Source organism: Pseudochaenichthys georgianus, chromosome 7, assembly GCF_902827115.2.
Source record: "Pseudochaenichthys georgianus chromosome 7, fPseGeo1.2, whole genome shotgun sequence".
NCBI classification, from domain to species: domain Eukaryota; kingdom Metazoa; phylum Chordata; class Actinopteri; order Perciformes; family Channichthyidae; genus Pseudochaenichthys; species Pseudochaenichthys georgianus.
In genome coordinates, this window is record NC_047509.1 from 32,580,387 (window position 1) to 32,606,874 (window position 26,488).

Here is a 26,488-nt window from a genome sequence, read left to right on the forward strand (position 1 = left end):
TATATATGTATAGGTATTGTTTATTATACATTTCTATACGGTTTTATTTTTCACAGTAGCGCTTTATATTGTTTTATTTTGAAAATCCAACCGATGGAGCAGGAAAACTCATGTTATCCTGCGTCATTCGAGCGACATGGACGCAGAAACATGACGTTCATTGTGGGTGGAGTTCAGCAACTTCACCAGTGTGATGTTAAAATCTTATATTTGTAGTAAAGCCATTTATATGGGCTTATTTGGCCTTGCAGCGGGTCCACTAACTTCTGCTAATGTGAAGGTAGGCTAAACTGTCTGGTGACGCCTGTACCGCAGCCTCAGCAGCATGCAGGATGCTGTCAGCTAACTAGCATCGATGCTACATATGTTCTACTGTTACTGCATGTACATAGTATTGCCCTGTATCTGTTTCTTTACGCTAATAGTTTAACGTTTAACTTTTCTAAAGGGCAATTGGTAGATGATAATAAGTACATAATACAGACAACTTACTACTTCCTTGGAACAACAAAATACATCAACAATGTCTCTGACAATACTAAAACAAAACCAAGACCAGAAGCAACACCATAACCAGGCTCAGCTTTGACCTCCATAAGAATGTCCAGAGGACAGTGTCAACATTCAGACAAAAAACATTTCAATTTTCTTGACTAAAGGCTGATTGACCAATTTTTTAAATTATATATAACATTTAGTTAAGAAGTCAAAAGCAGGTAAGATTGGTGACTGGTCAATAACATTTTCAGTGCAAGTGTTAACAATTGTTATACCGTTAGGTCAGAAAATACTCATCTCAATAGGTCTAATTTGTAGGACAGAGCTGAAAAATAAAGATAGGTTTTTTGCATAATATGCTTGAATTTCCTATCTACACCTTTTTTTTTGTGCGGTTTTCTCTATGTATGTTGCAATTTTATTACAACATTTTAAATTGCATAACCGTTAGTTTTACGATATACTGTCTGTACTAACTAATTGTTTACTTACTTGTAAACAATTGTCAATATAACTTTCTGATTACATAAAGTACATTGAAATATCACCGCAAAAAGTACTTGGCCAACATGGCAGGTGACCAGCACAGTTTTAATCTCAGTTACAATGTTGATTATTTTAGCACTAAAATAAATTCGATTTAGTTTTTTTAATTATTTGACTAGTACAATTTCAGTGAACTGCGATACTGCCTGTTCTTTCAATTTGTGCATTAATACTTATTTTATCCATCTTCTATCCCTCTGCACTTCTTCATTAAAGTGACTCCTGCAATCATGCCTACAATCATGCATCAGATCAGTGATCCAAAGATCGCCTTTGCCTTCCTGCGCCCGGCCTGTGTCCTCCTCACCAAAGCTCCCACAGTGACCAACGTGGAGACGCTGAGCGCTCAGCTAAAAGAAATCGACGATGCCACGTTACAGCAGCTCCAAGAGTACGTCCTCTTCCCTCTTCGTTTCGTACTCAAAGTCCCTGGGACAAAAAAAGACAAGCTGGTGCAGGCTGTGGCTGAGGCCATGAGCCACGTCCTGGAGACCACATGTGTCCAGAGCTGGGAGACTCTCCGGGACCTCCTGTCAGAGCTCTGCCTCTGCCTGTGCACTCCTACCGATCCTGGGAAACCTGCAGAGACTTCAGAGGAGCTGAAATCTGCCGTGCTGAGGTGCCTGGACGCACTGCTTCATGCCGCTTATGGTGATATCATCTTCAAACTCTTTGAACCGATCATGCTTCCCGGCATTGGATCTGCCATATCGCTGCTGCTGGCTCTGGGAGAGAAGGAGAGATCTCGAGATGTACAGTTGGCAGCACTGAAGTGCCTCCTGGCTCTGACTCTGCAGTGTGACTGCACTCAGGAGCATGTCGTCCCATCGTCACAGGAGAGAGGTGCTCTCGGCAGCACCATGGCTTCGTTCTTACCTGGGATTACCATGGCTGTCTCTAGGATCGTTACAGGAGATCTGAGACATGGCCATGCAGTCACAGTCAGGGCGATACAGGTACCCGTGTTCGCTTTGATTCCCTATGTGATGATGCAAGCTCGCATTTTGTAACACAACTTGCTACAGGTCATTCATTGTGGTGAGGTATCTCAGGTCTGAATCTTTATGTAGTCCTGTATTATTGAATTATGAATGGATGCCACATACATAATAGATTACTACACAATTAGTGTTATTATTAAAACTGTGAGTAAGGATTCCCAATTGCTACTTTTCTTTATTTGACATGTTTACTATTTTCTGATCTTTTAGAGACTACAAAGTTATTTGGTTACTTGTAATTGATATCATTGGTCAACACGTGGATTATTTCTCTTGATGAATTGATAAGATATCCCAAGTTGTGAGGACCCAAGGGGACTTCATCAAAACATCTTTTAGTTTGAACTCACAGTCCAAAAGTTTAAGATGATAGAAAATAATGTTTTTGTCATATTAGCTTGAAGTGTATCCTAACACTATGTACTGGAAATATACGGTACACACTGTGCCCTTGGTAGTCTTTATGCCGTTTCAGGGGCTTTTTTATGCTGCCACATATAACATTAAAGGCAGGATGCAGTTATGTATTTTAATTCATGACAAATGTTTACAGAATCACCCACTTTATATATCGGTAGACTTTGTGTTTTTCATTGAATTTTTGTTGTTTACTTAATTTTGAATGAAACTCTGGCGCAGGGGCTAAATAGCATCTACCAATGAGAATGTCAGCTGTTCAATCCCAGCCCCTGTAGCTAACATGTTGAAGTGTCCTGTTGAACTCCAAATTGCTAGAGTATTGAATGTTTGTAAGTTGCTTTGGATAAAGATCGTCAGCTAAAAAGCATCGTACTGTAATCAAAAATGCAGAAGCAGAATGTCCATCATACCTTTCCAGTTTTACAGACAGTATAACGATCTTTGTATAGATTTGTAATAACTCCTCTTTGCCACCAAATGCTATTGAATAAAAGGCTGTAGGTTATGACAAACACATCATTATAAAATGGCCTAAAGCAAACATGTCTTCTCTTCTTTAGAGTGAAATAAAAGTGTTTAAATCACTTTAAACATGCAATTCCTTTTTTGATCTCCTTCTACTGTGGTTCTCATTCAGGTTTGGTACAGGACTGTGGGGCTGGTGATGGAGGACGCCCAGCTCCAGGCCGGTGAGCCCTGCAGGACTGCCCCACCAGACCTGGGGAGAGTCTCTCAGCTGATGGTCCATCGCTCTCAGGACTGGGTGAAGAGCACCGCGGGGAGACTCTCTTCGCTCCTGAAGAAGATCATCTCCTGCTCCTCGGCTCACCAGCACTGGAGGGTCCGGCTGGAGATGGTGGAGCTGGGGGAACACCTGCTGGCCCGGTGCAGCCGCTCACTGGGGGAGTGTGTGGGGCTGCTGCTGGAAGCCCTGGTGGGGGCAGTCAACGACGAGGAGCCCAGAGTCAGGCAGAGGTTGGATTTGATTGACATTTTTGTGAGATAAACTGATTTTATATTTGAAATGAACAAAACTACATAATACAGCTTCAGTCAAGAAATAGAATACAGATTCAAAGGTTTTACTGTCATATCCACAATATCTACAGGATAGTTGTTGGCAATGGAAAGTTAAGTACCAGGCTCCTCCAATAGTGCTACAATGCTCCAATAAAACGCTTAAGGCATAACAAGAAAAATACATCACATAATGCGATAAAGGAAAATAAATCAAATAGACGATAACAAAAAAGCCTGAGGTATATTACAGTAGACACATAAATTATAAAACAGATATATACTGTATAGTTCCTTGATAGCCTTTATGATGGTCTAATTAGAAGTAATGCTTGATATCCTACTGGAAAACTCAAATGTATTGTTTTTCAACAAAACATCATTTTTTCATTCTTATGAAAAAACATCTTATCTTCTTAACACCACATTTCTTCTCAAAAAAAAAGAAATTATCAATAACAAATCTGAAAAACACTTTCTAAAAGTTAATCCCAGAAAGAACATTTTGCGTTAATGTCTTTTTTAAATTCTGCGTGTAGTGATCGGCCGGGTAATCTATCATTTGAAATAAAGTTCTTTCAACTTTGTTAACAATAAGGTATGAATAGGTCAGCATGAATACATTATTTGAATAGACCTCCTTGAAAGAATGCTATTCTGATGAATGTAGTGAGAAACACGTTTAAGAACTATAGCAAATCTGCGAAATTGTATACAAAAAAATGATCTTTAAGTGAACAAACTTTAACAATATTCTCACCAACACATTTGGATCCAACACCATCTCGTAAAAAGGCAGTTGGTACTCAGATGATAAAACATGTTGAATGAAACGTGTCCTCTCCTGTAGGTGTGAGGTTGTTCTCAGAGAGGTCTCCCAGAGGAACCAGAGCCGCAGCAGTGCTCAGACCTTCACTGACATCCTCTCAGAGAACCTCCACTCTTTGGCCACCTCCCTCCCCAGACTGATGAGGACCTCTGACGACCAGAAGAAGCTGTTTGTCCTCAACGTGTTTCTGGGTTATTTAAAGGTCCTGGGCTCGCAGGTCTCCGTGGTGCTGAACTCCGCTGCGCATCTCCAGAGGATCTCCAAAGCCTTGATGCAGGTAACCTGTCAGATTACACTTCATATTCTGTTTGAATGGGAATCAGAATAATACATGTCTTCATGACTGTTGTATATCCGATTAGGTGAAGTAAATACAGCTAATTGATTATCAAATACAATTATACACACTGATTAAAGGAAGTTAAAGATCGCGTGTCGTTGTTAACCCTAATAATACTGAAGCATATGATATTCTCATTGTTATTTATGACATATCTGACAGGGCTTGGTACTTTCAAGTAAGAAAGTATTTGGATTCTAGTGTCACTATAATAGAATTGTTATCATTTTTTTATTTTTTTATTTAAAGCTAACCCACATCACAGTTTACTTTTATATTGTTTTTACAACATTCCCTTCTATATTTGCAAAGGTATCAATATAATGTAGAGATTGTGATTGCAGTCCTTTCATGTATTTAAAAGCTTATTATATAATCATTATACAATATATCTCAGAAATACAATATTTGATTTGTTGAAATACTTTTTTTATTAATAAAAAAATCTATATATTAATAAACACAATAAAAACACACCACTTTAAGAATAAAAAACTGAATAATGTCATCCCACTCAAACAACTAGTTTCATATGAGACCCCTCCCTGAGTCTGACTTTGCCTGCTTTTATTGTTTCTGTCCTTGTTTTATAGGGATGTAACGATATACCGAATATCGCGGTAAATAAATGTCCCAATACCGTCGTGAGACTGACAAAATCTACCGCGATCTTTTTTTAATTATGTTTTTTTTTTAAATATTAATTTTTTTTAAACTTTTTTTTTTGTTTTAAACCTTTATTTAACCAAGTGGTCCCATTGAGATCATCATCTCTTTTTCAAGAGAGACCTGTCCAGCATGGCAGCAAGTAGGTTACAACATGAACATAAAACAACAGAACACAAAAGGACATCTATTTACAGGGCTACATTTACACACCTAGAGCAGTGCTTCTCAAAGTGTGGTCCGTGAGCGCCCCCTAGTGGTCCGTGGGTATATTGGTAAAATTTCACATTTGAAATTAATGAATGAATTAAAGTTTTCCGCACTCTCGCGGGAATATCTCCACAATGGAGCGAGCTTAAGTTTCACTTTCGATTGCATGATATAGCCCAGATAAACACCTTCATCACACATGTGGCCACTTGTTTGTACCATTTTCAGGCGATTTGCAAAAAACGATGTGTTTTGGGATATTTGTGGAGTTAGGTGGTCCGCGAGTGTTTTTTTATTGTTTAAGTGGTCCTTGGTATGAAAAAGTTTGAGAAACACTGACCTAGAGACATTGACAACAGTATATTTATATCTCGCCCTGTCAATAAGCCTCACCTTCTTGGAAAAAACTGTATTGTTTTTGAAGTGGTGGAGAGACAATGCACAGTTTGACCCACTGCTGTCACCCATGGCCAAAGCATATCTCTCCGTCCCACTGAGGTGGCGTTAGACTTTTTCACTGTCCGTCATTTTGACAGACAGGATCGTAAAATATCCGCCATAATCCCTTATTACCCGTCGGGTCTGAACAGTTCACGAGAGAGCACGCTCATGAATTGTCAACGGGGAGGGGGGGGGGTGTTATGCCGTGTGTGCATGCACCTCGCGGGAGCGCGCACAGCGTAAAGCAAAACCTCCCAGACATGTGTTGATCTGTACGGCAAAGTACGGTTTGGAAACTATATCATTTCCTTTTGGAGGGCAAGCATACCACGGCATAACACCAGAGCCTCGCTGCGGGGAAACGTTGGCGCTGTTCCGAGTTTGCTCTAATCTGTCAAAATGACAGACTGCTTTCAGATTTTTCCGTCAATGTTAAATAAAATATTCGTTTAACGCGACCACTGCTGTCCCAGCAACATCAGTACCAAGCGAGAGAGTTCTTTCCAGAGCAGGGGATATTGTAAATGCCCAAACATCCCAGCTTATAAATACCTGGAAATGTGGACATTCTCATATTCCTAAAAACCTGTCTGATGATGCTGAGTGAGTGAGTTTGAGTTGAGTTACTTGAAAAACTAAAGTGAAACTTGATTGATTTTATTGCAGGGTCTGATTATTAAATGTTTATTTGTGAGGTGCAGTGGCACAAAGAAAATGCCTACTTTGTTTAGTAGTACTATAGGTACAAAAACACTGGTTTTCTTGTTCCAGTCTGTTACTGTCACTTTGTTTTTGACACTTTAAAATACTGCTATCCTACTAAAATGCTGTACAAATTAGATTTATTATTTAATAAAGAAACATTTTCCGAGTAAAAAAAAAATGTATTATTCAATATCGCGATAAATACCGTACCGTGGACTTGTTATCGCGATATTATCGTACCGTGAGTTTTTGGTATCGTTACATCCCTATTGTTTTATAATGAAAGCCAACTCAAAGCACAGTGTAGAGATGTAACCCTTTTGTTAAAAACACAACCAACACTCTGTGCCTTACAGGTGCTGGAGCTGGATGTGATGGATGTTCGCATCGTGGAGGAAAGGAGTTACGCTGCTACCATAGAGACCAGCTCAGACTCTTATCATCCCTACGCTGCTCGCATACAGAGAAGGCATTTTCTCTACTTCACAGATGAGAAGATCTTCTCTCTGCTCATGGAGATCTGTAGAACATTAGGTATGAGCGCTCTTTCATATTTATAGGAAGAGACTGTAGAAAAATCATCAAACTTCTTATCATTTTGCATACTTTATTTCTGTGTTAAATTTCTCCTCCCAAAAATATAACGAGTACATATGCCTCTTTTTATCTTAAGGTTACTACGGCAACATTTACCTGCTGACAGATCACTTCCTGGATCTGTACCAGCAGTCCTCAGCGTACAGGAAGCAGGCTGCCATGGTGCTGAATGAGATCGTCAGGGGCGCGGCAGGAATCAGCGTGTCAACAGAAGCTCAGGGTTTGGAGAGTCAAGTATGGGGAAAGTCTGTCACCCAGGATGACCTTAAAGTGGCAGTGGTGTCCATCATGGAGGAGTACACCAGTCTGAACAACTGGCACCTGATCACCGTCAGCGAGGAGGCGGAAAGAGACCGACAGGACCAGCAGGTCAGAATCTGAATACCTTTTTTCAGGGGTGCATTTGTTACAGCAGAAAAGAGCCAAAGACAGCTTAAGATCAACCAAGAAGCATGCTTTAAATATATTATATATATTTAAGATGCCCATTTAAAAAAAATATATATATGTATTGCACAGTTATTAACGGCATATATATATATATATTGCACATAATTTGTATTTCACAACAAGGGGTGTTATAGCATAGTCTGTGTTGTTGTGTGTGTGGGGGTCTACCAGGGGCCGTGGTGGTTACATAGTCTGACAGCTGCATGAAGGAAGGGCCGAGGAGAGCTTCAGACCTGCAGTGTCCATATTTTGTCCTGAATCACAATTTCACTTTCTTTGGATTTGAACAATTATTAGGGTTTGTATTTGTAATTTCTTCCTCTACTGGGACATGTCTCCATGCTTTAATGTTTTCCTCATACTGCCTGGGCTGAAGCACCTCTTCTCACCCTCTGTCAGCCCAGTCTGCTCTGGTTGGTTAGATGGCCGGCTCTGTGGTGATTGGTACAGATGTCCTGTCTCTTAGACTATCATGTATAATGTAAACAAAGGAGTCCAATGGAGGCGTTTCAAGCATTGGGGGAGTGTGTGGGAGAGAACTCTGTAGTGTGTTACATACATATGTACACAAACATATGTAACACACTTAAAGGAAAGGGAAAACTCCCAAAAGCAAAAAAGGGCCCGTTTAAAGTCCTTTAAATTGTAAAATGGGGGTGGTTGCAACGTATCGTCCTTTAGGCTTTGAATATTGCATCATCATCACCATCTTAAATTCACTGATCACTCTCTGGGAATAATCATCATGTGTAATGGATGATCCCGCTCTGGGTGGAATGATATTCTGAAGCCCTGACTTGTCATTTCATTGATCTCATTTTGTATTCTGTGAACACTTTCTAATCAAGTGTGATATTAGACTCCCATGCTCAGCCCATATTGCACAACTCCTTCTGCATTTAAATGGTCAGATCCATTCGCTCCAACAAAGGAAGATGTTCACGCTCACAGTCTGCCCTTGGCCTGAGCGCTGAGTGCTTTGATGCCTGAGCAGGTTTCTGCTCTCAACCTTCAGGGCTGGATCATTGAGCTGACAGGTAGAGAAATATATTTCAGGCCCTGAAAACATTATCCGTACTGTGCTAGTTTGTCGATACACTTGCAGTTTCTCTTTGTCAGCTAAAGTGTTAGCCCAAAGGTACCAACATCAAAAGTATTCCAAGGACAGAAATATACACCAGTGAGAGGGGGGGTTTGTTCACTGAGAGACGGCTGTGGGGTCCTTCCTTCAGTCAAAGTACAATCATGAAAGGAAAGAAGAATAGATGAACATGGTAGAAATCATAAATCATAATAACAGCTAGTTACCAATGACTGATGTGATGTTTAAAGTCAAACAAATAGGCTTTTATTGATCGGAGGTTTGAACAGCCGTTAGTGGAAATGCATTATTGTAACGTATTGTTTTTAATGTTTGAATGTGGTGATATTGATTTGACTCGGCTATGCATGTTTTTTAAATGAACGTAACATATTTTATTTGTCAAATTAAAGGTACCTTGTAGAGTTTTCTTTTGGAAAATGAAAGGTGCCCTGTATAGTATATTTTATAAGTTAAAGATGCCCTGGATAGTATTTCTGTAAAATTATAGGTGTCCTTTACAATATTTTTGTAAACCACATGGAGACTAACATCTGGAGAACATTTGCTTTAAAAAAAAAGAAGAAGTTTGAAACCTATTATGTTTGCGTTAATGTTTGCTAGCTGGCAAAAATTGTCAACGAGGACTCACTTTTATTAACATTGCTCAACTTCTGATAAAAAAAACTCCACAGCGTACCTTTAAGATCCTTAGAAGAAGAAGAATGTAAATGTAAACTTATCATTTTTATATTGACCTTTTTATTTACAAATTGAAACACTATTGAAAAAATAACATTCTGATGCCTGGCACTGACATGTCTTTGTTATCTCTCTAGCTGCTCAGCCCCTCCAGCCTCCTCTCCATCTCCAACAGTAACGTCGGCGGCCACACTCAGACAAACTCCATCCAAGAGATTTCTTCATCCTTCGGCTCGCAGTCTTCCTCACCATCAACCTCCGCCCTCCACCAGCTCAACAGCAACATCTGGCAGCTGTGTATCCAACTGGAAGGCATCGCCTGCTTCGCTCAGGCAATGGGGCGGGACTTTCGGCCTCTTTTGATGACATCACTGTACCCAGTACTGGAGAAGGCCGGAGAGGAGACGCTGCTGGTGAGCCAGGCGGCGCTGGGCTCTATGTGGGACATCAGTAAGGCCTGCGGGTACCCCTCCCTGAAGGAGCTGATCACTGAGAACTGCGACTACCTGCTCAACGACATCTCACTGAACCTGCAGAGGCTCAGCCAGCATCCACAGGTAACACGTTCAGTGTGTGCTCAACGCACAGGAGCATGAGACAAACATACATAAAGAAGGTTGAGGGTAATTGTTATGGTCTTTTGTTGATGTTATAGTTTTTATACATATTTATATTTTAACATTACCTGAGCATAAATGGTTGTGCAAATTAAGAAGACTGCAATTAAGAATGATTTATATTTCTAATATATCTGTTTGCAGTTCTTAAAAATGATGTCGTCGATAGAATGTACAAAAATGCTATAAAAAATGCCAAAAGTCAAAAACACGGAAATAAGAATAATATAATTGTTTTGCTGGATGAATGACTTGATCAATCATTTTATCAATTATTTAGAGATCTTGGAGATTAAGTTTTTGTAGATCATGATCAGTTCACAGTCAACCCACAGGAATAGCAGTAGCGGTTTATATTTGTTATGGGGTACTAACAGATGATGGATGAATGAATATGGCACACATACAAAGTCTACTATAACTATAAGAGCCAGCACTTAGTAAGTTAAAGTAACCAAGTTAAAATCCTCTATTGTGTGTTTTCAGTCCTAAACTAAACATTCCAAGTCAAATCAATCAATCAAATATGATCTATATACCCTATAATCACAAATTACATATTTGTCTCAGGGGTCTTTACAGTGTTGTATAATATATATGACACCTTACACCCTTGAAGCGCACGAGGAAACACTCCCAAAGAAACTGCACAATTAATGGAGAAAAAAATGGAAGTGGAGAGCAACAGAGCAGAGGTAGCTCTCTCAGGACGGAGAGACGTGCAATAGGTGTAGTGTCTAAAGATTTAAACTTAGTCAAAATTACAAATGTCATAATATGAGCATCAGAAATGTCCCTGGTGCGGCCAGAAGAATAACCGTAATCATTTAGTCACATGAGGTCACAAGTCAACCGTATTAAGTAAAGTACATTTTGCCGAGTCAAGACATATTTCATCATATTCAAGACACGAGTTCGACTCTAGTCCAAGTCGCGAGTCCACACCTCTGTTCTGAACACTGTTAGTAAGTCTCTATAGGTTTGCTGGCAGCTGTGTGTTTCATCATATCTGTGTGTCGTCGGTGACCAGGCTCCCCGCGTGCTGACGGTGATGCTGACTCACTCTGACTGCAGCCTGCTGCCTCTGGTCGGGGACATCGTCCAGGACGTGCTGATGGCTCTGGATCTCAGCTACCAGCACACAGCTGCTCTGTTCTGCTCCGTGCTGCACGCGCTCCTGAAGGCTCTGGGTGAGCTTTCTAAAGTGATGTCTTTTACCTAAAATCACCTACCATCTAGAGACATGATGAGTTAGGCAACCACTGCACGGAAACACAATATTCCTATTTTCCAGCTTATCCTAAAGTGATGATTGATAAAGATGTTGTGCTCCATCTTTAATCACCGCCAGAGCCCATACCATGTTCTCTACAGTGACATCCTGTGGGTCTACCTCTGTTGACTTCTGTGACCTCCTGTTCTCTGTGTCTTTTTACCTCTTTCCTTCGATTACGCACTTTTAAAATATATATAAAAATGAAAGTATTCCAGCGAGTCTTTCACGTAGAGAGTATCAGACAGAAAGATTATCCGTTTTTTTTTAGGCAACTGATCGGGGAGTAAATTGTCCGGATGCGGATTGATTTGACTGCACATCGTATTCAGTTCAGAGCGTCCTTAGGAGTGTTCTGCTACCGAGAAAGAGCAGACCTGTGAATTTCAGAACTGAGTATTCTACCAAGCCATGTAATAAATAACTATAAAACCCAAGATAAATGACTCCGCAGAGAAACTCCTCCAAACGAGGTCATAGAAGCATTCTTACCATTTTCCTCCTGTGGTAAGAAAAACAATTCTTCCTCTTCAGCAAAACCTTTGTTTTCTCAAAGTTACTCTTACCATAACATGTAAGCATCTGTTATCTCAAATGTTACATCACTTTAGAAAACCATTTGTTATAAGTTATATTTAATTAGGATTACACTTTATCAACACTTTAATGCCACAATTTCCATTACATGTCAAATCATTCATCACATGTGACAAGCGTGAAAAAGGTTGGGGTCAAATGGTAACCGGGGATACAAAATAACAAAATAAAGAAAAAGATGTTGCTTTTGTTTCCGGACCTCGCCATCCACTTAGCTAACCCACTCTTATTCTTTTTCCTTTAGCAAGGTGGTTCCCCTCAAACTCTAGTAGGACCAGTAACTCCGTCAGACCCAAGCAGAACCCGCCTCGTGAAGAACTCTTCAACATCCGACAATTCCTGCTGGATCAGCAGAAAGAGAAAGCGCTGGCCGAGGGCATTGGAATAGAGGACGACCTTGAAGATCTTAACGGTAACGCAGTATGCTGTCTGTATGAGGACAACATAGGACGTTCTATTTCACTCTTGTCTTGTATCGGTTAATGTTAGTTGAAATGTATCAGTATTTTGAATTACAATCACTTAAATACTGCTTATAACTCTAAAAAGTGTTTGTCCAAGTATGAACAATGTGAAATTCCATAACTCACGTGATCTATCTTACCATCGTGTCTCTCCAGAGAACCCCCCTCCCCTGGAGTGTGAGGATGTTGACGATATTGGTGGTCCTGATGTGAAGGCAGAGCTCCCCCTCCACCTCAGCGTCACTAAAGATATAATGGAGCGCTGCATTCACCTGCTGTCGGACCCCAGTCTCAGACTCCGGCTCAAGGTACTGTGTGTGGTGGGGTTCAGTGAGAAGGGGTCTGGTTTTGGTTTGGATGATAATACTCCTAGAGGATTGTTTACATTGTAAAGGAACCTGTAGATCTTTTTATAAAAAATGAATTTCTTTCCTTGACATTGTTGTGACAGAGCCATACATGATGCACTCATCTGATTGGTATATTGTTTAGCAAATGCTGTATTTGGTTAATGATTAATCGCTCGATTCATAGTGTCTTATTGTGGTTGGATCTCGTATGCCTAACTCTAGATCGAAGCCAGAGAAGCTGAAGAGAAAGGCCATCATTGTGCAGACAGTTCAAGATTTACTTTCATGAATAGTTAGAACAACAGAAATATATGGAGCTAACAAGCTAAAAGTTGTACAGTTGTGCTAGCAGCTCTGAGATGCTGAACTTCAGCTAAATGCTAATATTAGCATGTTAACATGTTCACAATGACATTGCTAGCTTGTGGCTGTTTTTAAGCAAATATAAGTCAGCCATCTTAAACATCTTAATTTAGCGTATAGCATGCTAACCTCTGCTAATAACCTCTTAGTGTAAAGTAACACTGAGGCTGATGATTCGTTCGGCAGGTATTTGGTCATAAACCAAAGTATTGGTGATATTAAAGTTCATCCTGATGATGGAATTAGTAACAAATAATGTACCAGAAATGTATCTCAAAACCAGAAATATCAACCTCATGAGGGTGCCAGTGGATAACTGAAGATGTTGGGTTCACTGTGCGGTCCCGTTAACATATGAACCACATGTCAATCCCTCCAAATGCTGTTATTAATATTGAATTAGTTAATTATCTTCCCCAGGACAACTCCCAACTGTAACAGTGACAGTACCGAAACATCAGTATTAAGTAAGATAATAGACAGACATTGTATTAAAAAAATAACCCACTGTACATATCAGCTGATACAGGCAAGTAGAAAGTATTGCTGTAGTAGATAAATATTGGTTCCCACAAGTTTCAGACCTCCATGTGGTCTCCAGACTGACCTTAAAGCTACTTGTACACATGTATGTGTATATACTTCAAATATACACCAATGTATATACTGCGTGTCTCTGTCCTCAGGTGCTAGATGTGCTGGAGCTGTGTGTGTGTGTACTCAGTGAGAAAGAAAATGAATTGCTGCCAATGGCCCATCGCTGCTGGCCCCCCCTCCTGCAGAGACTCACAGCCGATGACCCTTTAGCGGTCCTCCGAGCGTTCAGGGTACGTAAAACAAGCGGCACTTTACTCCGTTGTAATCATGATTGGAAAAAACAAACAAGCCTTTTCCTGAAAACTGTTAACGATAATCAGTATACATAAATCTTATTTCAAAACATTTTGAACTAACAAGACAGGAACATCATTTTCTTTGGTTGATTTTCTTCCCAAGAGCTGGCAGATTAAAGTCTTTCAGAGAATCAAAGAGCTCCCTTTCGGGTAAAGATCAAAGAACAGCTGTCAGTTGATCCTACTGTCGATGTGAATTAGTCTTAAGTTTGACAGTTTTGATATGTTTTTGTCACATGTTCCCTGATGAATTGACAACATCAGACATCTGTATCTTGTCATTTGGTAACTGAAGCTTTTGGGTTTCTTCCATGTTTCTGTAAATATAGTGTCATTTGTCAGATCTGTCTACAAAGAACACACTGCATCGACATTTGATCCATTTTGATGTGCATTTTCTTTCTGCCAGGTGTTGTGCACGCTGGGTGAGACGTGTGGCGACTTCCTGAGGAGGAGGGTCTCCAAAGAGGTCTTGCCCAAGCTGAGCTCCTCTCTGCTGCGGCAGGCCCCGACCAGCGCCAAGGCCGGGCCCGTCTACACACACACTCTGAACTACAAACTGCAGCTGGCTGTGCTGCAGGGCCTGGGCTCCCTGTGCCAGAGGCTGAGTCTGGGTAAGAGAATAAACACACACACACACAGGTTGCCAAAGACACACCATTCACTATCCTCCTCTATGGTTGTGCACGGTATGATCCATAATATCACAGTGATCATACCAGATACAAGTGGTCACTTGATCATGGTTTATCTAGCCTTGACACAGTACTTTTCCTCTAGAAAGTTGGTGCAACATTATTGCAATTTGAGCAACAACATATTCAGGATAGATTACGGGGAACCTACTCTATAAATAATTACATATCATTTGTTATAGTATAGTTACTTAAAGGTGGGCTATGTAATTTATTTCAGAAACACTTTTTGTTATGTTCCATGGAATGCTCTTAACATCCCGATGGCAATGAATATCTCAAGTGCTTTGACAAAAAATCCATAAAAAGTGTCATCTGTGGAAGCCGTAGTACTGTAAAAAGCACGACCAATCATCTGAGCCGGCCCGGCTAAAGTAACTGGATGGCCTACCTGCCTGTCAGCCTTCCACCTGTGCACAAACTTATCTCGTGCCCTCATTGGTCATGTGGGCGTTCGTGTGTGTTGGAGGAGGGGCTCTGAAGAGGCAGATTTTTTCCGGTTGTGTATTTTCAAATTCTCGTGCACTCGAGCTGGTTTCTCCAAAATTACCTACCCCACCTTTAAGGCTCTGATATCATTTAAGCTCTGATAAATAACCAAAATGACATTTCTGAAAGTCAAGCCATTACAAGGTATAATCTTCAATCATAAAGATTCATGCAAAATCATCCTTTGTGCAGCCTTATTTTAAATAATCCTCATTTAACAAATTGTATTAAAGGAATAGTTCAACATCAAGTATAAAGCTTTAGGCAGGATAGGGTCAGTAAAGGAAGGCGTAAAGACTTGATTAGATTTGGTCAGATTACTGACCAAATCTGCCTGAAGTCAAATTGCCTACAGTTAAAAAAGGTTTGAAGCAGTGTTATTTACTCATTTAAAAGTCCCTTGGTTTTTTTAACCTGAAAATAAATAATGCTCGAAAAAGTGTTTAAAGAATAAAAATAAGACAATTTGAGATGTTTACAGGCTATATATTATTTCTGACTAAGTCCTAGGTTTTTGTTTGGCTCTCTGTGAGTATTATATCTGGCAACCTTGTCATGAAGTCTTTATCGTCATGAAAAGACATGTGGAAGCTCAAAAAAAAGGAAAGATAAATACTTAAAAAACTCTGCTGGGATTACTTGTTGTACCTTAAAATATATATTTAATTTAATTGATTCTACACTAAATATTGATGGAAGTAAAAACTTTCTGCTCCCAGCCACGAAAGACACCTAATTCCCAGGACACACAAACAGTAACTTGTTTTACCAGCAGGTGGCAGTCTTGTTTAACGGTACAAATATGTCAGGAGTATTATGGGAGCAGTTTGTGTATCTCCATTTCCCTGCTTTGTTTTTCTTTGAAATATGTGATCCAGTTTTAAAATGTGAGGCAGAGAACTTAAGATGCTGACCCTCTAATTATTCATACCATAATGTTCTATTTGGTGTGGGTCACTATTTGGAACAAGGTAGTGTTTCTTTATGACAGACAATACACTTTCTGATTTTTCCTTAGCTTCTCAGATCAGTAATGTTTTATTCCCAGCAGCACCCAGCATTACACTCTTCAACACTTATGTCATTCCCACTCAGATATAAAATGGCACAGTACCCGTATAGGAGTTTCCTGACTAGGAAGGGTTCCCAGCTGTTGCAGGGCTTACATTCAACATATTTTAAAGACAACTTTAGAGACATTACATTACATTGCAATTAGCTGACGCTTTTATCCAAAGCGACTTACAATAAGTGCATTCGACCAAGAAGATATAAACTTGAAGAAAACAGAATCATATAAGTACATCAGGTTTCATAGAGCCAAACATTTCAAGTGCTACTCAACTGGCTTTAGATAAGCCAGTCCTTTATTAGTATATAAGTGCTCTGTTAGCAATTCTTTGTTAGTAATTCTATCGCTCGAAGTGGAGTCGAAAGAGATGAGTTTTCAGTCTGCGCCGGAAGGTGTGTAAGCTTTCTGCTGTCCTCATTTCAATGGGGAGTTCATTCCACCATTTTGGAGCCAGGATTGCTGATGGGAACTTGACTGCAGACCGTAGCCAACTGAGACAGCAGGATGCTACAGAATCCTTAGTTGCACTCTGGATAAGTGCTGCAGGCAACTGTTCTCCCTCAAGCTCCATTTCACCACAATCAAGCTGTCAAATCTGCACAGCAATCAGCGAATCAAGAAGCGACAGGGTTGGAGGGAATTGAATGAATTAACTCAAAAATGCAATATGTTTTTGTACAGTTGTGCATGGCACAGCTTCAGTACTGGAAGGTTTCAGCCAAAAGTGTCCTGGGGACTCATTGCCAGTGTGCTACTAATGATATAATTAGGAGCTGCTTGTTAAATTGTTCATAGATCATTGTGTTCATTAAGCAGCCATGTCCCTGTCACACAGCGGCACTGGAACATCTGAGCAACCTGAACCCCAAATGGTTCCAGTTTGGTTTCTTTTTTGTGTGCTGGTTTGATTGTATAAGTGTTTTTCAAACGATGTAATGAACATGACATGCTCATTAATTCCAGTAAGTGGTTTGCAATCAGTGATAAGAGGCCTTTTTATTAATTGAATGGTGATCATAATCACTTCTTTTTCCAAGGACAAAGAGAATGCAAGAAGTGCTTTATGGGGTGTAGCAGCAACACATCAGCACACAATGGTTTGACACTGCTCTGATTCATTATTTGTGCTTTTGAAGTGAAAACATTTTTAATTCTGATTTCAAGATATGCAAATATAAAGGAATTTTCCTACTGTAAATTACATTAATCTTATTATTGACATAATTTCCTCCTGAAGCAGGACAGATTTGTGGGATTATAAAATCTCAGTGAAAACTGATCTTTTTTTTAATTATTTTGTATCTATAAAAACAACATGGTATCTTACTCTCATACAACAAACAATTCTTACATAGAATATAATATGCAAAAGACACGCATATATTGAAATACAGGCAGACAGGTATTCAAATTTAACGATTTAAAGGGGACATATCATAAACATTGTCAAATTTTTATTAATTGTGCATATAGGTTTTCTGGTAGTTACCAATACTGTAAAATAAGACAACCCAGTGAATTGTTGTGGGGTACCTTAGTCCGAAAACACTTAATTCAACAAGACATTCAGAATTGGATCCCCTTCCCCTAACCATTGCAGACTCCTTAGAATATACCCCCCCCCCCATGCAGGGGCGGACTGGGGCAAAAAAATCAGCCCTGGAAACTGACCCAGTCCGGCCACATGAAATGCCAAGGGGGGTCCCAGTCCAGCACAGCATCTGTGATGTTTTTGGGGCAAATCCTCCTGTAACGGAGGTGATCTCTGGGCCCATAGATCACGGCCTCCGTTACGGGTAATATAGCACTAAAAACATTGCATGGGAATATATGTAATTTATGTAACTAGTTTGTCTGTCTCTGTTTCCTGGTTTCATGTTAAAAGTGTTCCCCTTCCCCCATGTCTGTGGCTGTTGATGGTGTGCAACTGGTGCCCTGTGTTGTCTCCTCCCCCCCCACCTGTGTCGAATTGCTGATTAGTGTGTGTATTTAGGGTCTGTTGCCCTGTCTGTTTTGAGGCTGGTAGTGTGTGTGAGATCCTGGTGGCTGCAGGCTGTGCCCACGTGAACAGCAGCAGGATTGAGGCTGTGTGTATTGTGTTCATGCTGTAATAAATGCCCACACCGGGTTATATTTGGGACGTGCTGCCTCTGCCTCCTTGCTTGGTCTGGGCCGCTCAATTGTCAGCTTCACACCTCCTCAGCACAGCCCCAGCCCGAACGTGGAGGTGCTCCGGTCTCTCCGCGATGTCCCCGGGGTAATTCCTCCTCAGCACAGCAGCACAGTACAGGTGGACGCAGGCCTCCGCTACAGCAGTACAAGACAGGCAGAAAGCAGGCCCCAGCCCGAACGCGGAGAACGTTCAGGCCACTCCGCAATGCCCTCGGTGCAAATCCTCCTTTCCACGCGGGCGGAAGAGAGGCAGCCCTGCCCCTAACTTTACACGCTCCGTGAGGCGGATGAGTAAAAGCACTGCCAGGTGAGGCGCTCCTGCTCTGATCGGCGCTCCTGCTCTGATCGGCGCTCCTGCTCTGATCGGCGCTCCTGCTCTGATCGACGCTCCTGCTCTGATCGGCGCTCCTGCTCTGATCGACGCTCCTGCTCTGATCGACGCTCCTGCTCTGATCGGCGCTCCTGCTCTGATTGGCGCTCCTGCTCTGATCGGCGCTGAATTCACTAGAATTCATCATGAAAATGAACATACTTCCAAATGAAGTTACTAGCTCAGCAGTCCAATTAATCTATAACTCCCCTTCATTACTTTTCATCTTACATTTCAGTTTGCTTCTGTTTCTTTTCTCTTTTTATTAAATGCAATTGTGATGAAGAGATCTTCGCACCAGCTTTGTATGACTTGCTTTGGGTCCATTGTTTGAAGTGGCCACTTTGATTGAATGCATTTAATAAAGCAGTGATTAGGTTACTTATGCCGATAGCATTTACTCTTCAACTATAAAAGTGGTGTCAATATGTGGAGATTTTCCGGCTGAACAAAACGTGTTGTGTATAATTAATGTATGTTTGCCACAGATCTATTTTGAGGTAATACTCGGAAATCCAATGGAAAAACCCCATTTACCTTTTTGCAGAGGGAGAACTTGCAAGGCCAACTTCTGGATCGGTCCACTGCAGCACTAGTGCCATACTGCCATATGCTGGTAGTGGGCTGCTATGTGATAGTGCCACTTAACCTGTTAGAGGAGGGGCTGGTTGACTTTGTGGCGTGCAAGCTGCATGACTCAAGGATTGGTTGTCCGTCCATTGGCTACTCATGTTTGGTCCTGTCGGCCCTCTAGGCTTTGTTCTGTGGGCCTAATACAGTATGTGTACTCAGTGGACTTGTTTTGCTGTGCGGCAGCACCTCTTTTCCCCCTTTGTCTGAAACCAGAAGCAAGTCTGCTCTGATTGGTTAGCTGGCTGTCTCAGTTGTGATTGGTCAACCGCTTAGAGATTTCCCATACCTCATGTTTAATGTGTTTGAGTGCTAGCCAATATGGGGCACTACATAGTGATGTCACTATGTTGAGGAAGTAAACAAAGGGGAGAGTAACTCCTTCAGGAGGGCACTTTGGGATTTTAGCCGTTGCAGACCATTTACATGCATTAAAACCTATGTAACACACTACAGGAAAGGGAAGACCCAAAAAAGCAGAATAGTGCCTCTTTAAAATATGTTGGTTAAAACCCTCTTATATCTGGAATGACATGAAGTAAAAACATGTTGCTTTTCAGATTTGCCCATGCTTCAGCATGATTTCTCTGACTGGCACTCAACGCTGCCCTCCTTCATATCTGAAGGGGAGACATTTGCAGTTGGAGAAGGAGAGAGAGAATGTGAGAGAGCAGGAGCGAAGCTGCAGCCTTACTCATGTGAATACCGATTTGGCTACAGCTTACCTCAGGGACGCCTGCAGCAAGCCAATTACCCAGCCTCAGTCACAGAGAGAGGAAGACAGAAACACAGTGAAGCAAATAATGTGTTTCAGCAGCAGCTCCAGTTCCACCCTGTTATCCATGTACCACAAATCCTACTGACACCTGTCCCTCTTTCTCTTTACCACTGTCCTGCATCCACCTTGATTCCACAACACACTAGGCTAGGAGTGCAGCGCCAGAAAGAGGAAGGAAGAAAAGGGTTAAAATCGGCTGCTAAATAATCCCATTTACCTCTGAAATGTGAACCGCTGCTTTTATTCTTGACACACAGCACGCAGGCCTGGTTCAAGCCGAGTGTGGGTAGAATTGGCAAACGGAGTAAGCAGAGAGGGAGAGAGACGTGTTTTGAAATGAGGCTTGAAAGGCAGCCCAGTTTGCAGCTTCGGGAATCACTAAATGTCTGCTAGGAAAGGATGAATGGAGAGAGGAGATGAAAGAGTGGATAGCAGTCAAGTGGATGGAGGGAGCTGTAAAAAGGTACAAAGAAGGTGGCATAAAACTGCAGGAAGTGAAGAAAAACAATATGAAGGATGGTGGAAAAGGAGGCCATGATTGCTCCTCAAAGAGGGGCAGGCTGGATGTGTGAAATCCAGAGATGTGGAAAAAGCCCGCTGTGAAATGTTTCCTCAGCCGTCTCAGCAGTTTCTCAGCTCATTAGGAGGAAAAGGTAAAGTCCAGGCAGGATTCTTTTTTCCCTCTCTTTCATCTTTTTCTCTTTTCCTTCTTCACTTTCCAATCTACCGTCTGTGTGCTGTGTGCTGGGAACGTGTGGACATTTGGGCACAGTATTTAAATAGTGTATCAATATTGGCCTGAAATGTATTCTGATTACATATTTTTAAGACGAATAAATCTGTATGCCGTTTGATATTTGGCTCTTAAAGACAATATGGGATGAGATGTAGAAATGGTCCCTTTGTCTTGTTTTTCTTTAGGTGATGCCGAGCTGGATGCTGTCTGTGAGGCCTGCCTGCCCTACCTCAGCTGCAGGCAACCAATTAGACTGCAGGAGGCTGCCATGAGGTGAGCTAAGTCCTTCTATGTCCTGCTAGATAATGCCCTTTTCTACTTTATTGAATTCAATAAACGGCTGTATTAACTAGTTACTTCACTGGTTAGGAGTTAACATCCATCCATCCATCCATCCATCCATCTTCTCCCGCTTATCCGTGGTCGGGTCGCGGGGGTAGCAGTTCCAGCAGAGAGCCCCAAACTTTCTTTTCCCTGGCCACATCAACCAGCTCTGACTGGGGGGTCCCAAGGCGCTCCCAGGCCAGCGAAGAGATATAATCCCTCCACCTGGTCCTAGGTCTACCCCTTGGTCTCTTCCCAGCTGGACGTGCCTGGAACACCTCCCTAGGGAGGCGCCCAGGTGGCATCCTAACTAGGTGCCCGAGTTAACATATAAAATATAAAGAAAAATAAATACATTCAAAACATTTTTTTATCGTGATAAATACAATACAAATACATCATTAATTAGGATTTATTACACGTTAGAAAAACAGAATATTTAAAAAAATACACATGTGGTGTTGTAAATAATTAATGAAAAACTGGTAGGAGAAATCAGCTGTGTTTTCATTTTATCATAACATCTGCATTTAGCTTTGATCCTATCTGAATCATTGCCATGAAGTCACACTTAGCTAAAGCATCGACACACACACAGATTGTCGCTGTGATCGCCTTCTGTATAATGTCTGCTCCACACACAGTATGTCTGTATGTAGGTATTCTTAGTGCTGCTTTCACATAGTGACATATTTCAAACTAAAAAATACTGAGTCGAATCGTTGAAGCCGAATAATTAAATCACTTCCTTCCTCCATTTTATGAGCCAAGACATAAAGAGGATGTTTATATTCATGTTTCAGATCCTGCAGCACATGTGTGTGTTGCCTGCTCGCATGTGCAGGTGCATCCTCAGCTAAATCACATGTTAAACCCCCAGGTTTTAACAAATGATTTTGCTGAGGGGGCCCTGAGTCTGAAAAGCTCTCCCTCAGCAAGTTTATGAGGGTGATGCTTCCTTAACTGACTATGAGTTTCATTTTCAGATAATCTGCCAATTACTTTCTGGATAAATCCATTGATCATTTGGTTTGTGAAGTCACAGTTTCCTAAAGCCCGAGGTTATATCTTAAAATAGCTTGCACGGTCTGACATTTCGGATCACATAACTTTTCAATCAACTATAACATGGGATAAAGAAAAAAGGTGGAAAAGAGAATATGCTGAACTTTGGTTGAAATAGTAATTATTAAATGATAATGAACGTTGTTTTCTCATTTCATTTCATTTCAAACCTTTATTTATCCAGATTGGTCCCATTGAGATCATAGATCTCTTTTTTCAAGGGAGACCTGCAGCATATAGGTTCCACATGAAACATAAAACAATAAAGGACATTATACATTATATTTACAGGATTTCTGATTGACTGATCAATGAATTAGCTTGTACTTTCATCTCTTTTTTAGATGCAGTTGAGTTTCTTTGATAGAAGAAAGCACGCAAACGTTGAAATCAGCGATTTATCGGATTATGTGAATTTCCGGGTGCTAAAGAAGATGCTAGATATACATAAAACTATTTGTTGGCTTAAACCCAAAAAAAGGTGTTGGTACTTGGGACTGTGCAGTATGACGGCAAAGCTTAATATGCAGCTTTTAGCTGACTGCACTTTATAAGTCATGTTACTGGGCAGAGGTAAGCTTAAGACTCTAACTAACCTGATTAGTTTGCCTGCTGCTGGAGGCAGCTCATATTAAAGCTACAATAAAGTAGTGGCTGTTAGTTTCATGAATAATAAGGGCAAATCTTGTTAAAGGTGGGGTATGCAATTTATTTCAGAAACACTTGTTGTTATATTCCATGGAATGCTCTTAACATCCGATAGCAATGAATATCTGAAGTGCTTTGACAATAAATACATTAAAAAAATGTCATCTGTGGAAGCCGTAGTACTGTAAAAAGCACGACCAATCATCTGAGCCGGCCCGGCTAAAATAACTGGATGGCCTACCTGCCTGTCAGCCTTCCATCTGTGCACAAACTGATCTCGTGCCCTCATTGGTCATGTGTGCGTTCGTGTGTGTTACGGCCCCTACACACGGTGGCGTGCGTTGCCGCTTCAACGCTTCTACCCATTCACTTTGAATGGGGTGACGTCACGATTCGCCGAACTGCATTCTGGTAGTAAAGCGTAGCTTCTCTCGAGGTGCTCGCTGCAAAAGTAGAGCAATGTTCTACTTTTGCCGCCTCGACGGAGGCGTCAGCCAATCAAATCCCTCGTATGTAAATCTGACAGTACAAGCAGTAGCCAATCAAACCGGGTGTATGTTGGGAGAGCCAGACCGCAGTTATTTCCCATATGTCAACAAAAGGAGGAGAAAATGATCGTGGCGGTAGGGAACATACAGGGATACAAACCGGAGGAGCCAGGCATGGGGGGAGGTGGCAGAGACAGTGGGGGAAACTGGTAGGTTTTCGCTTGTTTGGGGAGTTTATATCCAGTGTATTTCGTTTGAATGGACAGCTAGCAAGCATAGACAGTATATTTAGCCAGCATGGATGTAGCTTGAATGCTTTGCTTTGTATGTCCGGGGCGGGACATTCATGTGGTTGGTTGTTGGTCGGGCTGCTCGCGTTGATTCCCCAAGCTCAAGACACGCCCACCGCCAAGCGGCAACGCACGCCGCCGTGTGTAGGGGCCGTTAGAGGAGGGGCTCTGTAAGGAAGTAGCAGATTTCTTCCGGCTGTGTATTTTCAAATTCTAGCGCACTCGAGCTGGTTTCTCAAAGATTACCTACCCCACCTTTAAAGGTTGTTCTGTCATACAACATTCATACAAAGAAAACACAGCAACTAGTGCCTTGAAAGAGTGGATACGATATTACTTTAATGGTCAGATCAAGTCTGACATTTTAAATTTGAGCGCAGCTCCTTTTGCAACATTACCAAGGACAAATTAAGACATAATACAATAAAAACAAACATTTAACATAACATCACAATCACTGAGAGATTGTGATGTTATGCGTCAAATGCAGACCCTTTAGCGTGCATTTGACCTGGGATTTAGCTCTGTATTTACTGTTAGAATTGACTGGTGCACTAAGGAGTGCTTCAGTCTGACTTTATCAAAACGTGTTGTAAAGCCAGGATTGAAACAAGGAGACATTGGGCAAATGGTCCTGGGCCGGATTCAAAACCGGGACCAAGGCCCAGTATATGGGCCACCAGCATACTTGCCAACCCTCCCGATTTTCGCGGGAGACTCCCGATTTCATTGCCCCCTCCCGGTTTCCTGCCGGGGTCATATTTCTCCCGTCTTCTGTCCAAATCAGATTTACTCAGGACTGTTTCCACTCGGACTTTAATACAGCTACATCATTGTTTGGTTTCCATGGTAGCACCTCTCTTTAGTAGTCTGAGAGGGTGAGGAAGATATATCACAGAAAACAGAACAAGAATCGACAACTCTCCCCTCTGCTCACTCCTGTCCTGTAAAATACAGGTCCAGCCCACATATGCTCCATCAAGGATGCTGCTACAGGCCGCAAGGCAGTGCACTTACAACTACACTGAGCATGTTAATGTCAATCTAATACAGCTCCGGCGATTCCTCCCCCCCCGCGGTGGTTTTGAAATGCACCCGATCAGGGTTGGCAAGTATGACCACCAGCGGCTCAGAGGAGCTATTATTTCCGAGTATGTCCTTGGTTACGCCTTTGTTGTTGAGATGGATTTTGTGATCATTTTTGCCTTGAAGATGCCTTTGGGAACACACCTGAAAGAAGATAAAGACGTTTATAGGCAAATTGTAGGAATGAAGCGAGTAAACCTGCTGTGTTGTGCTCAGTCTGTCACTTTGGATTACAGGAAGGTGTTTCTCCATATTATGAACTTTAGCCGAATATAGCCCAGAGCTAATCCTCTCCGCATGCATCTTTCTTTCCACTCCACAGCGTTTTCCAGCACTTAATCCAGGTGGATCCGGATGGCTTCTGGTTTACTCTCAACGAGCTGCACTGCCCGTCCTCCTACATCCCCCCCCACCCCGACCTCCACCCAATCCAGCTGAGCGGAATGGGCCGGGCGAGAGACGAGTTCTCGGATAACGCGCTCCGGCTGCTGAGGGAGGAGTTTGGCTCTGCTGCTGAGACAGAAGAGCAGCCAGTGAGCTAACAAGCTAATGATGGAGGTGACTCGTCCCTCGCACGGAGCGCTCATTGAACCGCTGACTCTTGTGCCAGAAAAAAGAGCCATCAGATACAGCTGTGATAACCTTCACGCTCTGCAGGGCTCTGATAAGCAGCAAGGTACAAAGGGAACATGTCAATGAGGCATCTCTGCTGCTCCAGGTGTAGAAAACAAGCAACACCTCTGATAGGTCTTCTACATGAGGAGACATGCAGTCAGAGGGCTGAGGCTCTTTGTTCCATGTGAAGGCACATACATATACTTGCTATTCCTTTTATTTCTCAAGAAATGTTGTTCACCCAGATGAAATGATTGTTTTGTGAAGCATTCTTAATTAAAATAATCCCAACTATTGTAAAAATAATTGTGTGATGTTACAGTCAAAGGCCCAGGTGTCAAATGTTATTGGTACAAACTAAATAAAATATGGAATAGATTAAACGTGGCCAGATTGATAACCTTTTTACTTTAAAAAGGTTATCAATCTGGCCACGTTTAATCTATTCCATTCACAGACTGTTTACAGGCCTTTGAAATAGTTCTGCATAAATGCGACTCAAGCATTGTATGCCTTCAGGGGGAGCTGCACAAAATTATATAAAATGCCACAAACGGGGTAGTAAAGTTTCAAAAGGTGGATTACGCATTGTCTTTTCTTTGAATTATTTTACTCCTCCTGTTGTCATTTACTACTTTCATCAATCATAACTTTTTTGTTTTACATTCGATTGCATTAAGGCTTTATGATATCCTTCACAGTAGACATTTGAACGTATACAATTGCTGACCACCACTGTCATTGAATTTTGGATGATTTTGTCAATTTTGTAACACTCGTGGTGTTCCCGGTCAAAAATGACCGCCATAAAGAAAAGGAATTAGTTACCGGATCAGATAAAACACACACAAACACCCACACCAGAGTCCTGCATCGGACCCGCAAAAAGAGTATTATATATTTTATTTTATAGTGGTACTTTTTCAAACATTTTTCCGGGTTCGGTTCTGGGTAAAACAAAGATGATGCG

At 41.5% G+C, this 26,488-nt stretch overlaps 1 protein-coding gene across 1 annotated transcript; it reads left to right on the plus strand.

Moving 5' to 3' along the window:
- Positions 1-145: 145 nt before the first annotated feature.
- tti1 (TELO2 interacting protein 1) lies at positions 146-25,824 on the plus strand. The gene is made up of 14 exons (XM_034087631.1): positions 146-280; positions 1,261-2,000; positions 3,103-3,440; positions 4,333-4,588; positions 7,030-7,207; positions 7,347-7,639; positions 9,641-10,060; positions 11,151-11,310; positions 12,235-12,402; positions 12,611-12,762; positions 13,854-13,994; positions 14,470-14,674; positions 21,188-21,275; positions 25,226-25,824. Exons 2-14 carry the CDS (start codon positions 1,275-1,277, stop codon positions 25,443-25,445), a joined length of 3,345 nt encoding a protein of 1,114 aa, XP_033943522.1. The 5' UTR covers positions 146-280; positions 1,261-1,274; the 3' UTR covers positions 25,446-25,824.
- The last annotated feature ends 664 nt before the right edge of the window (positions 25,825-26,488 follow it).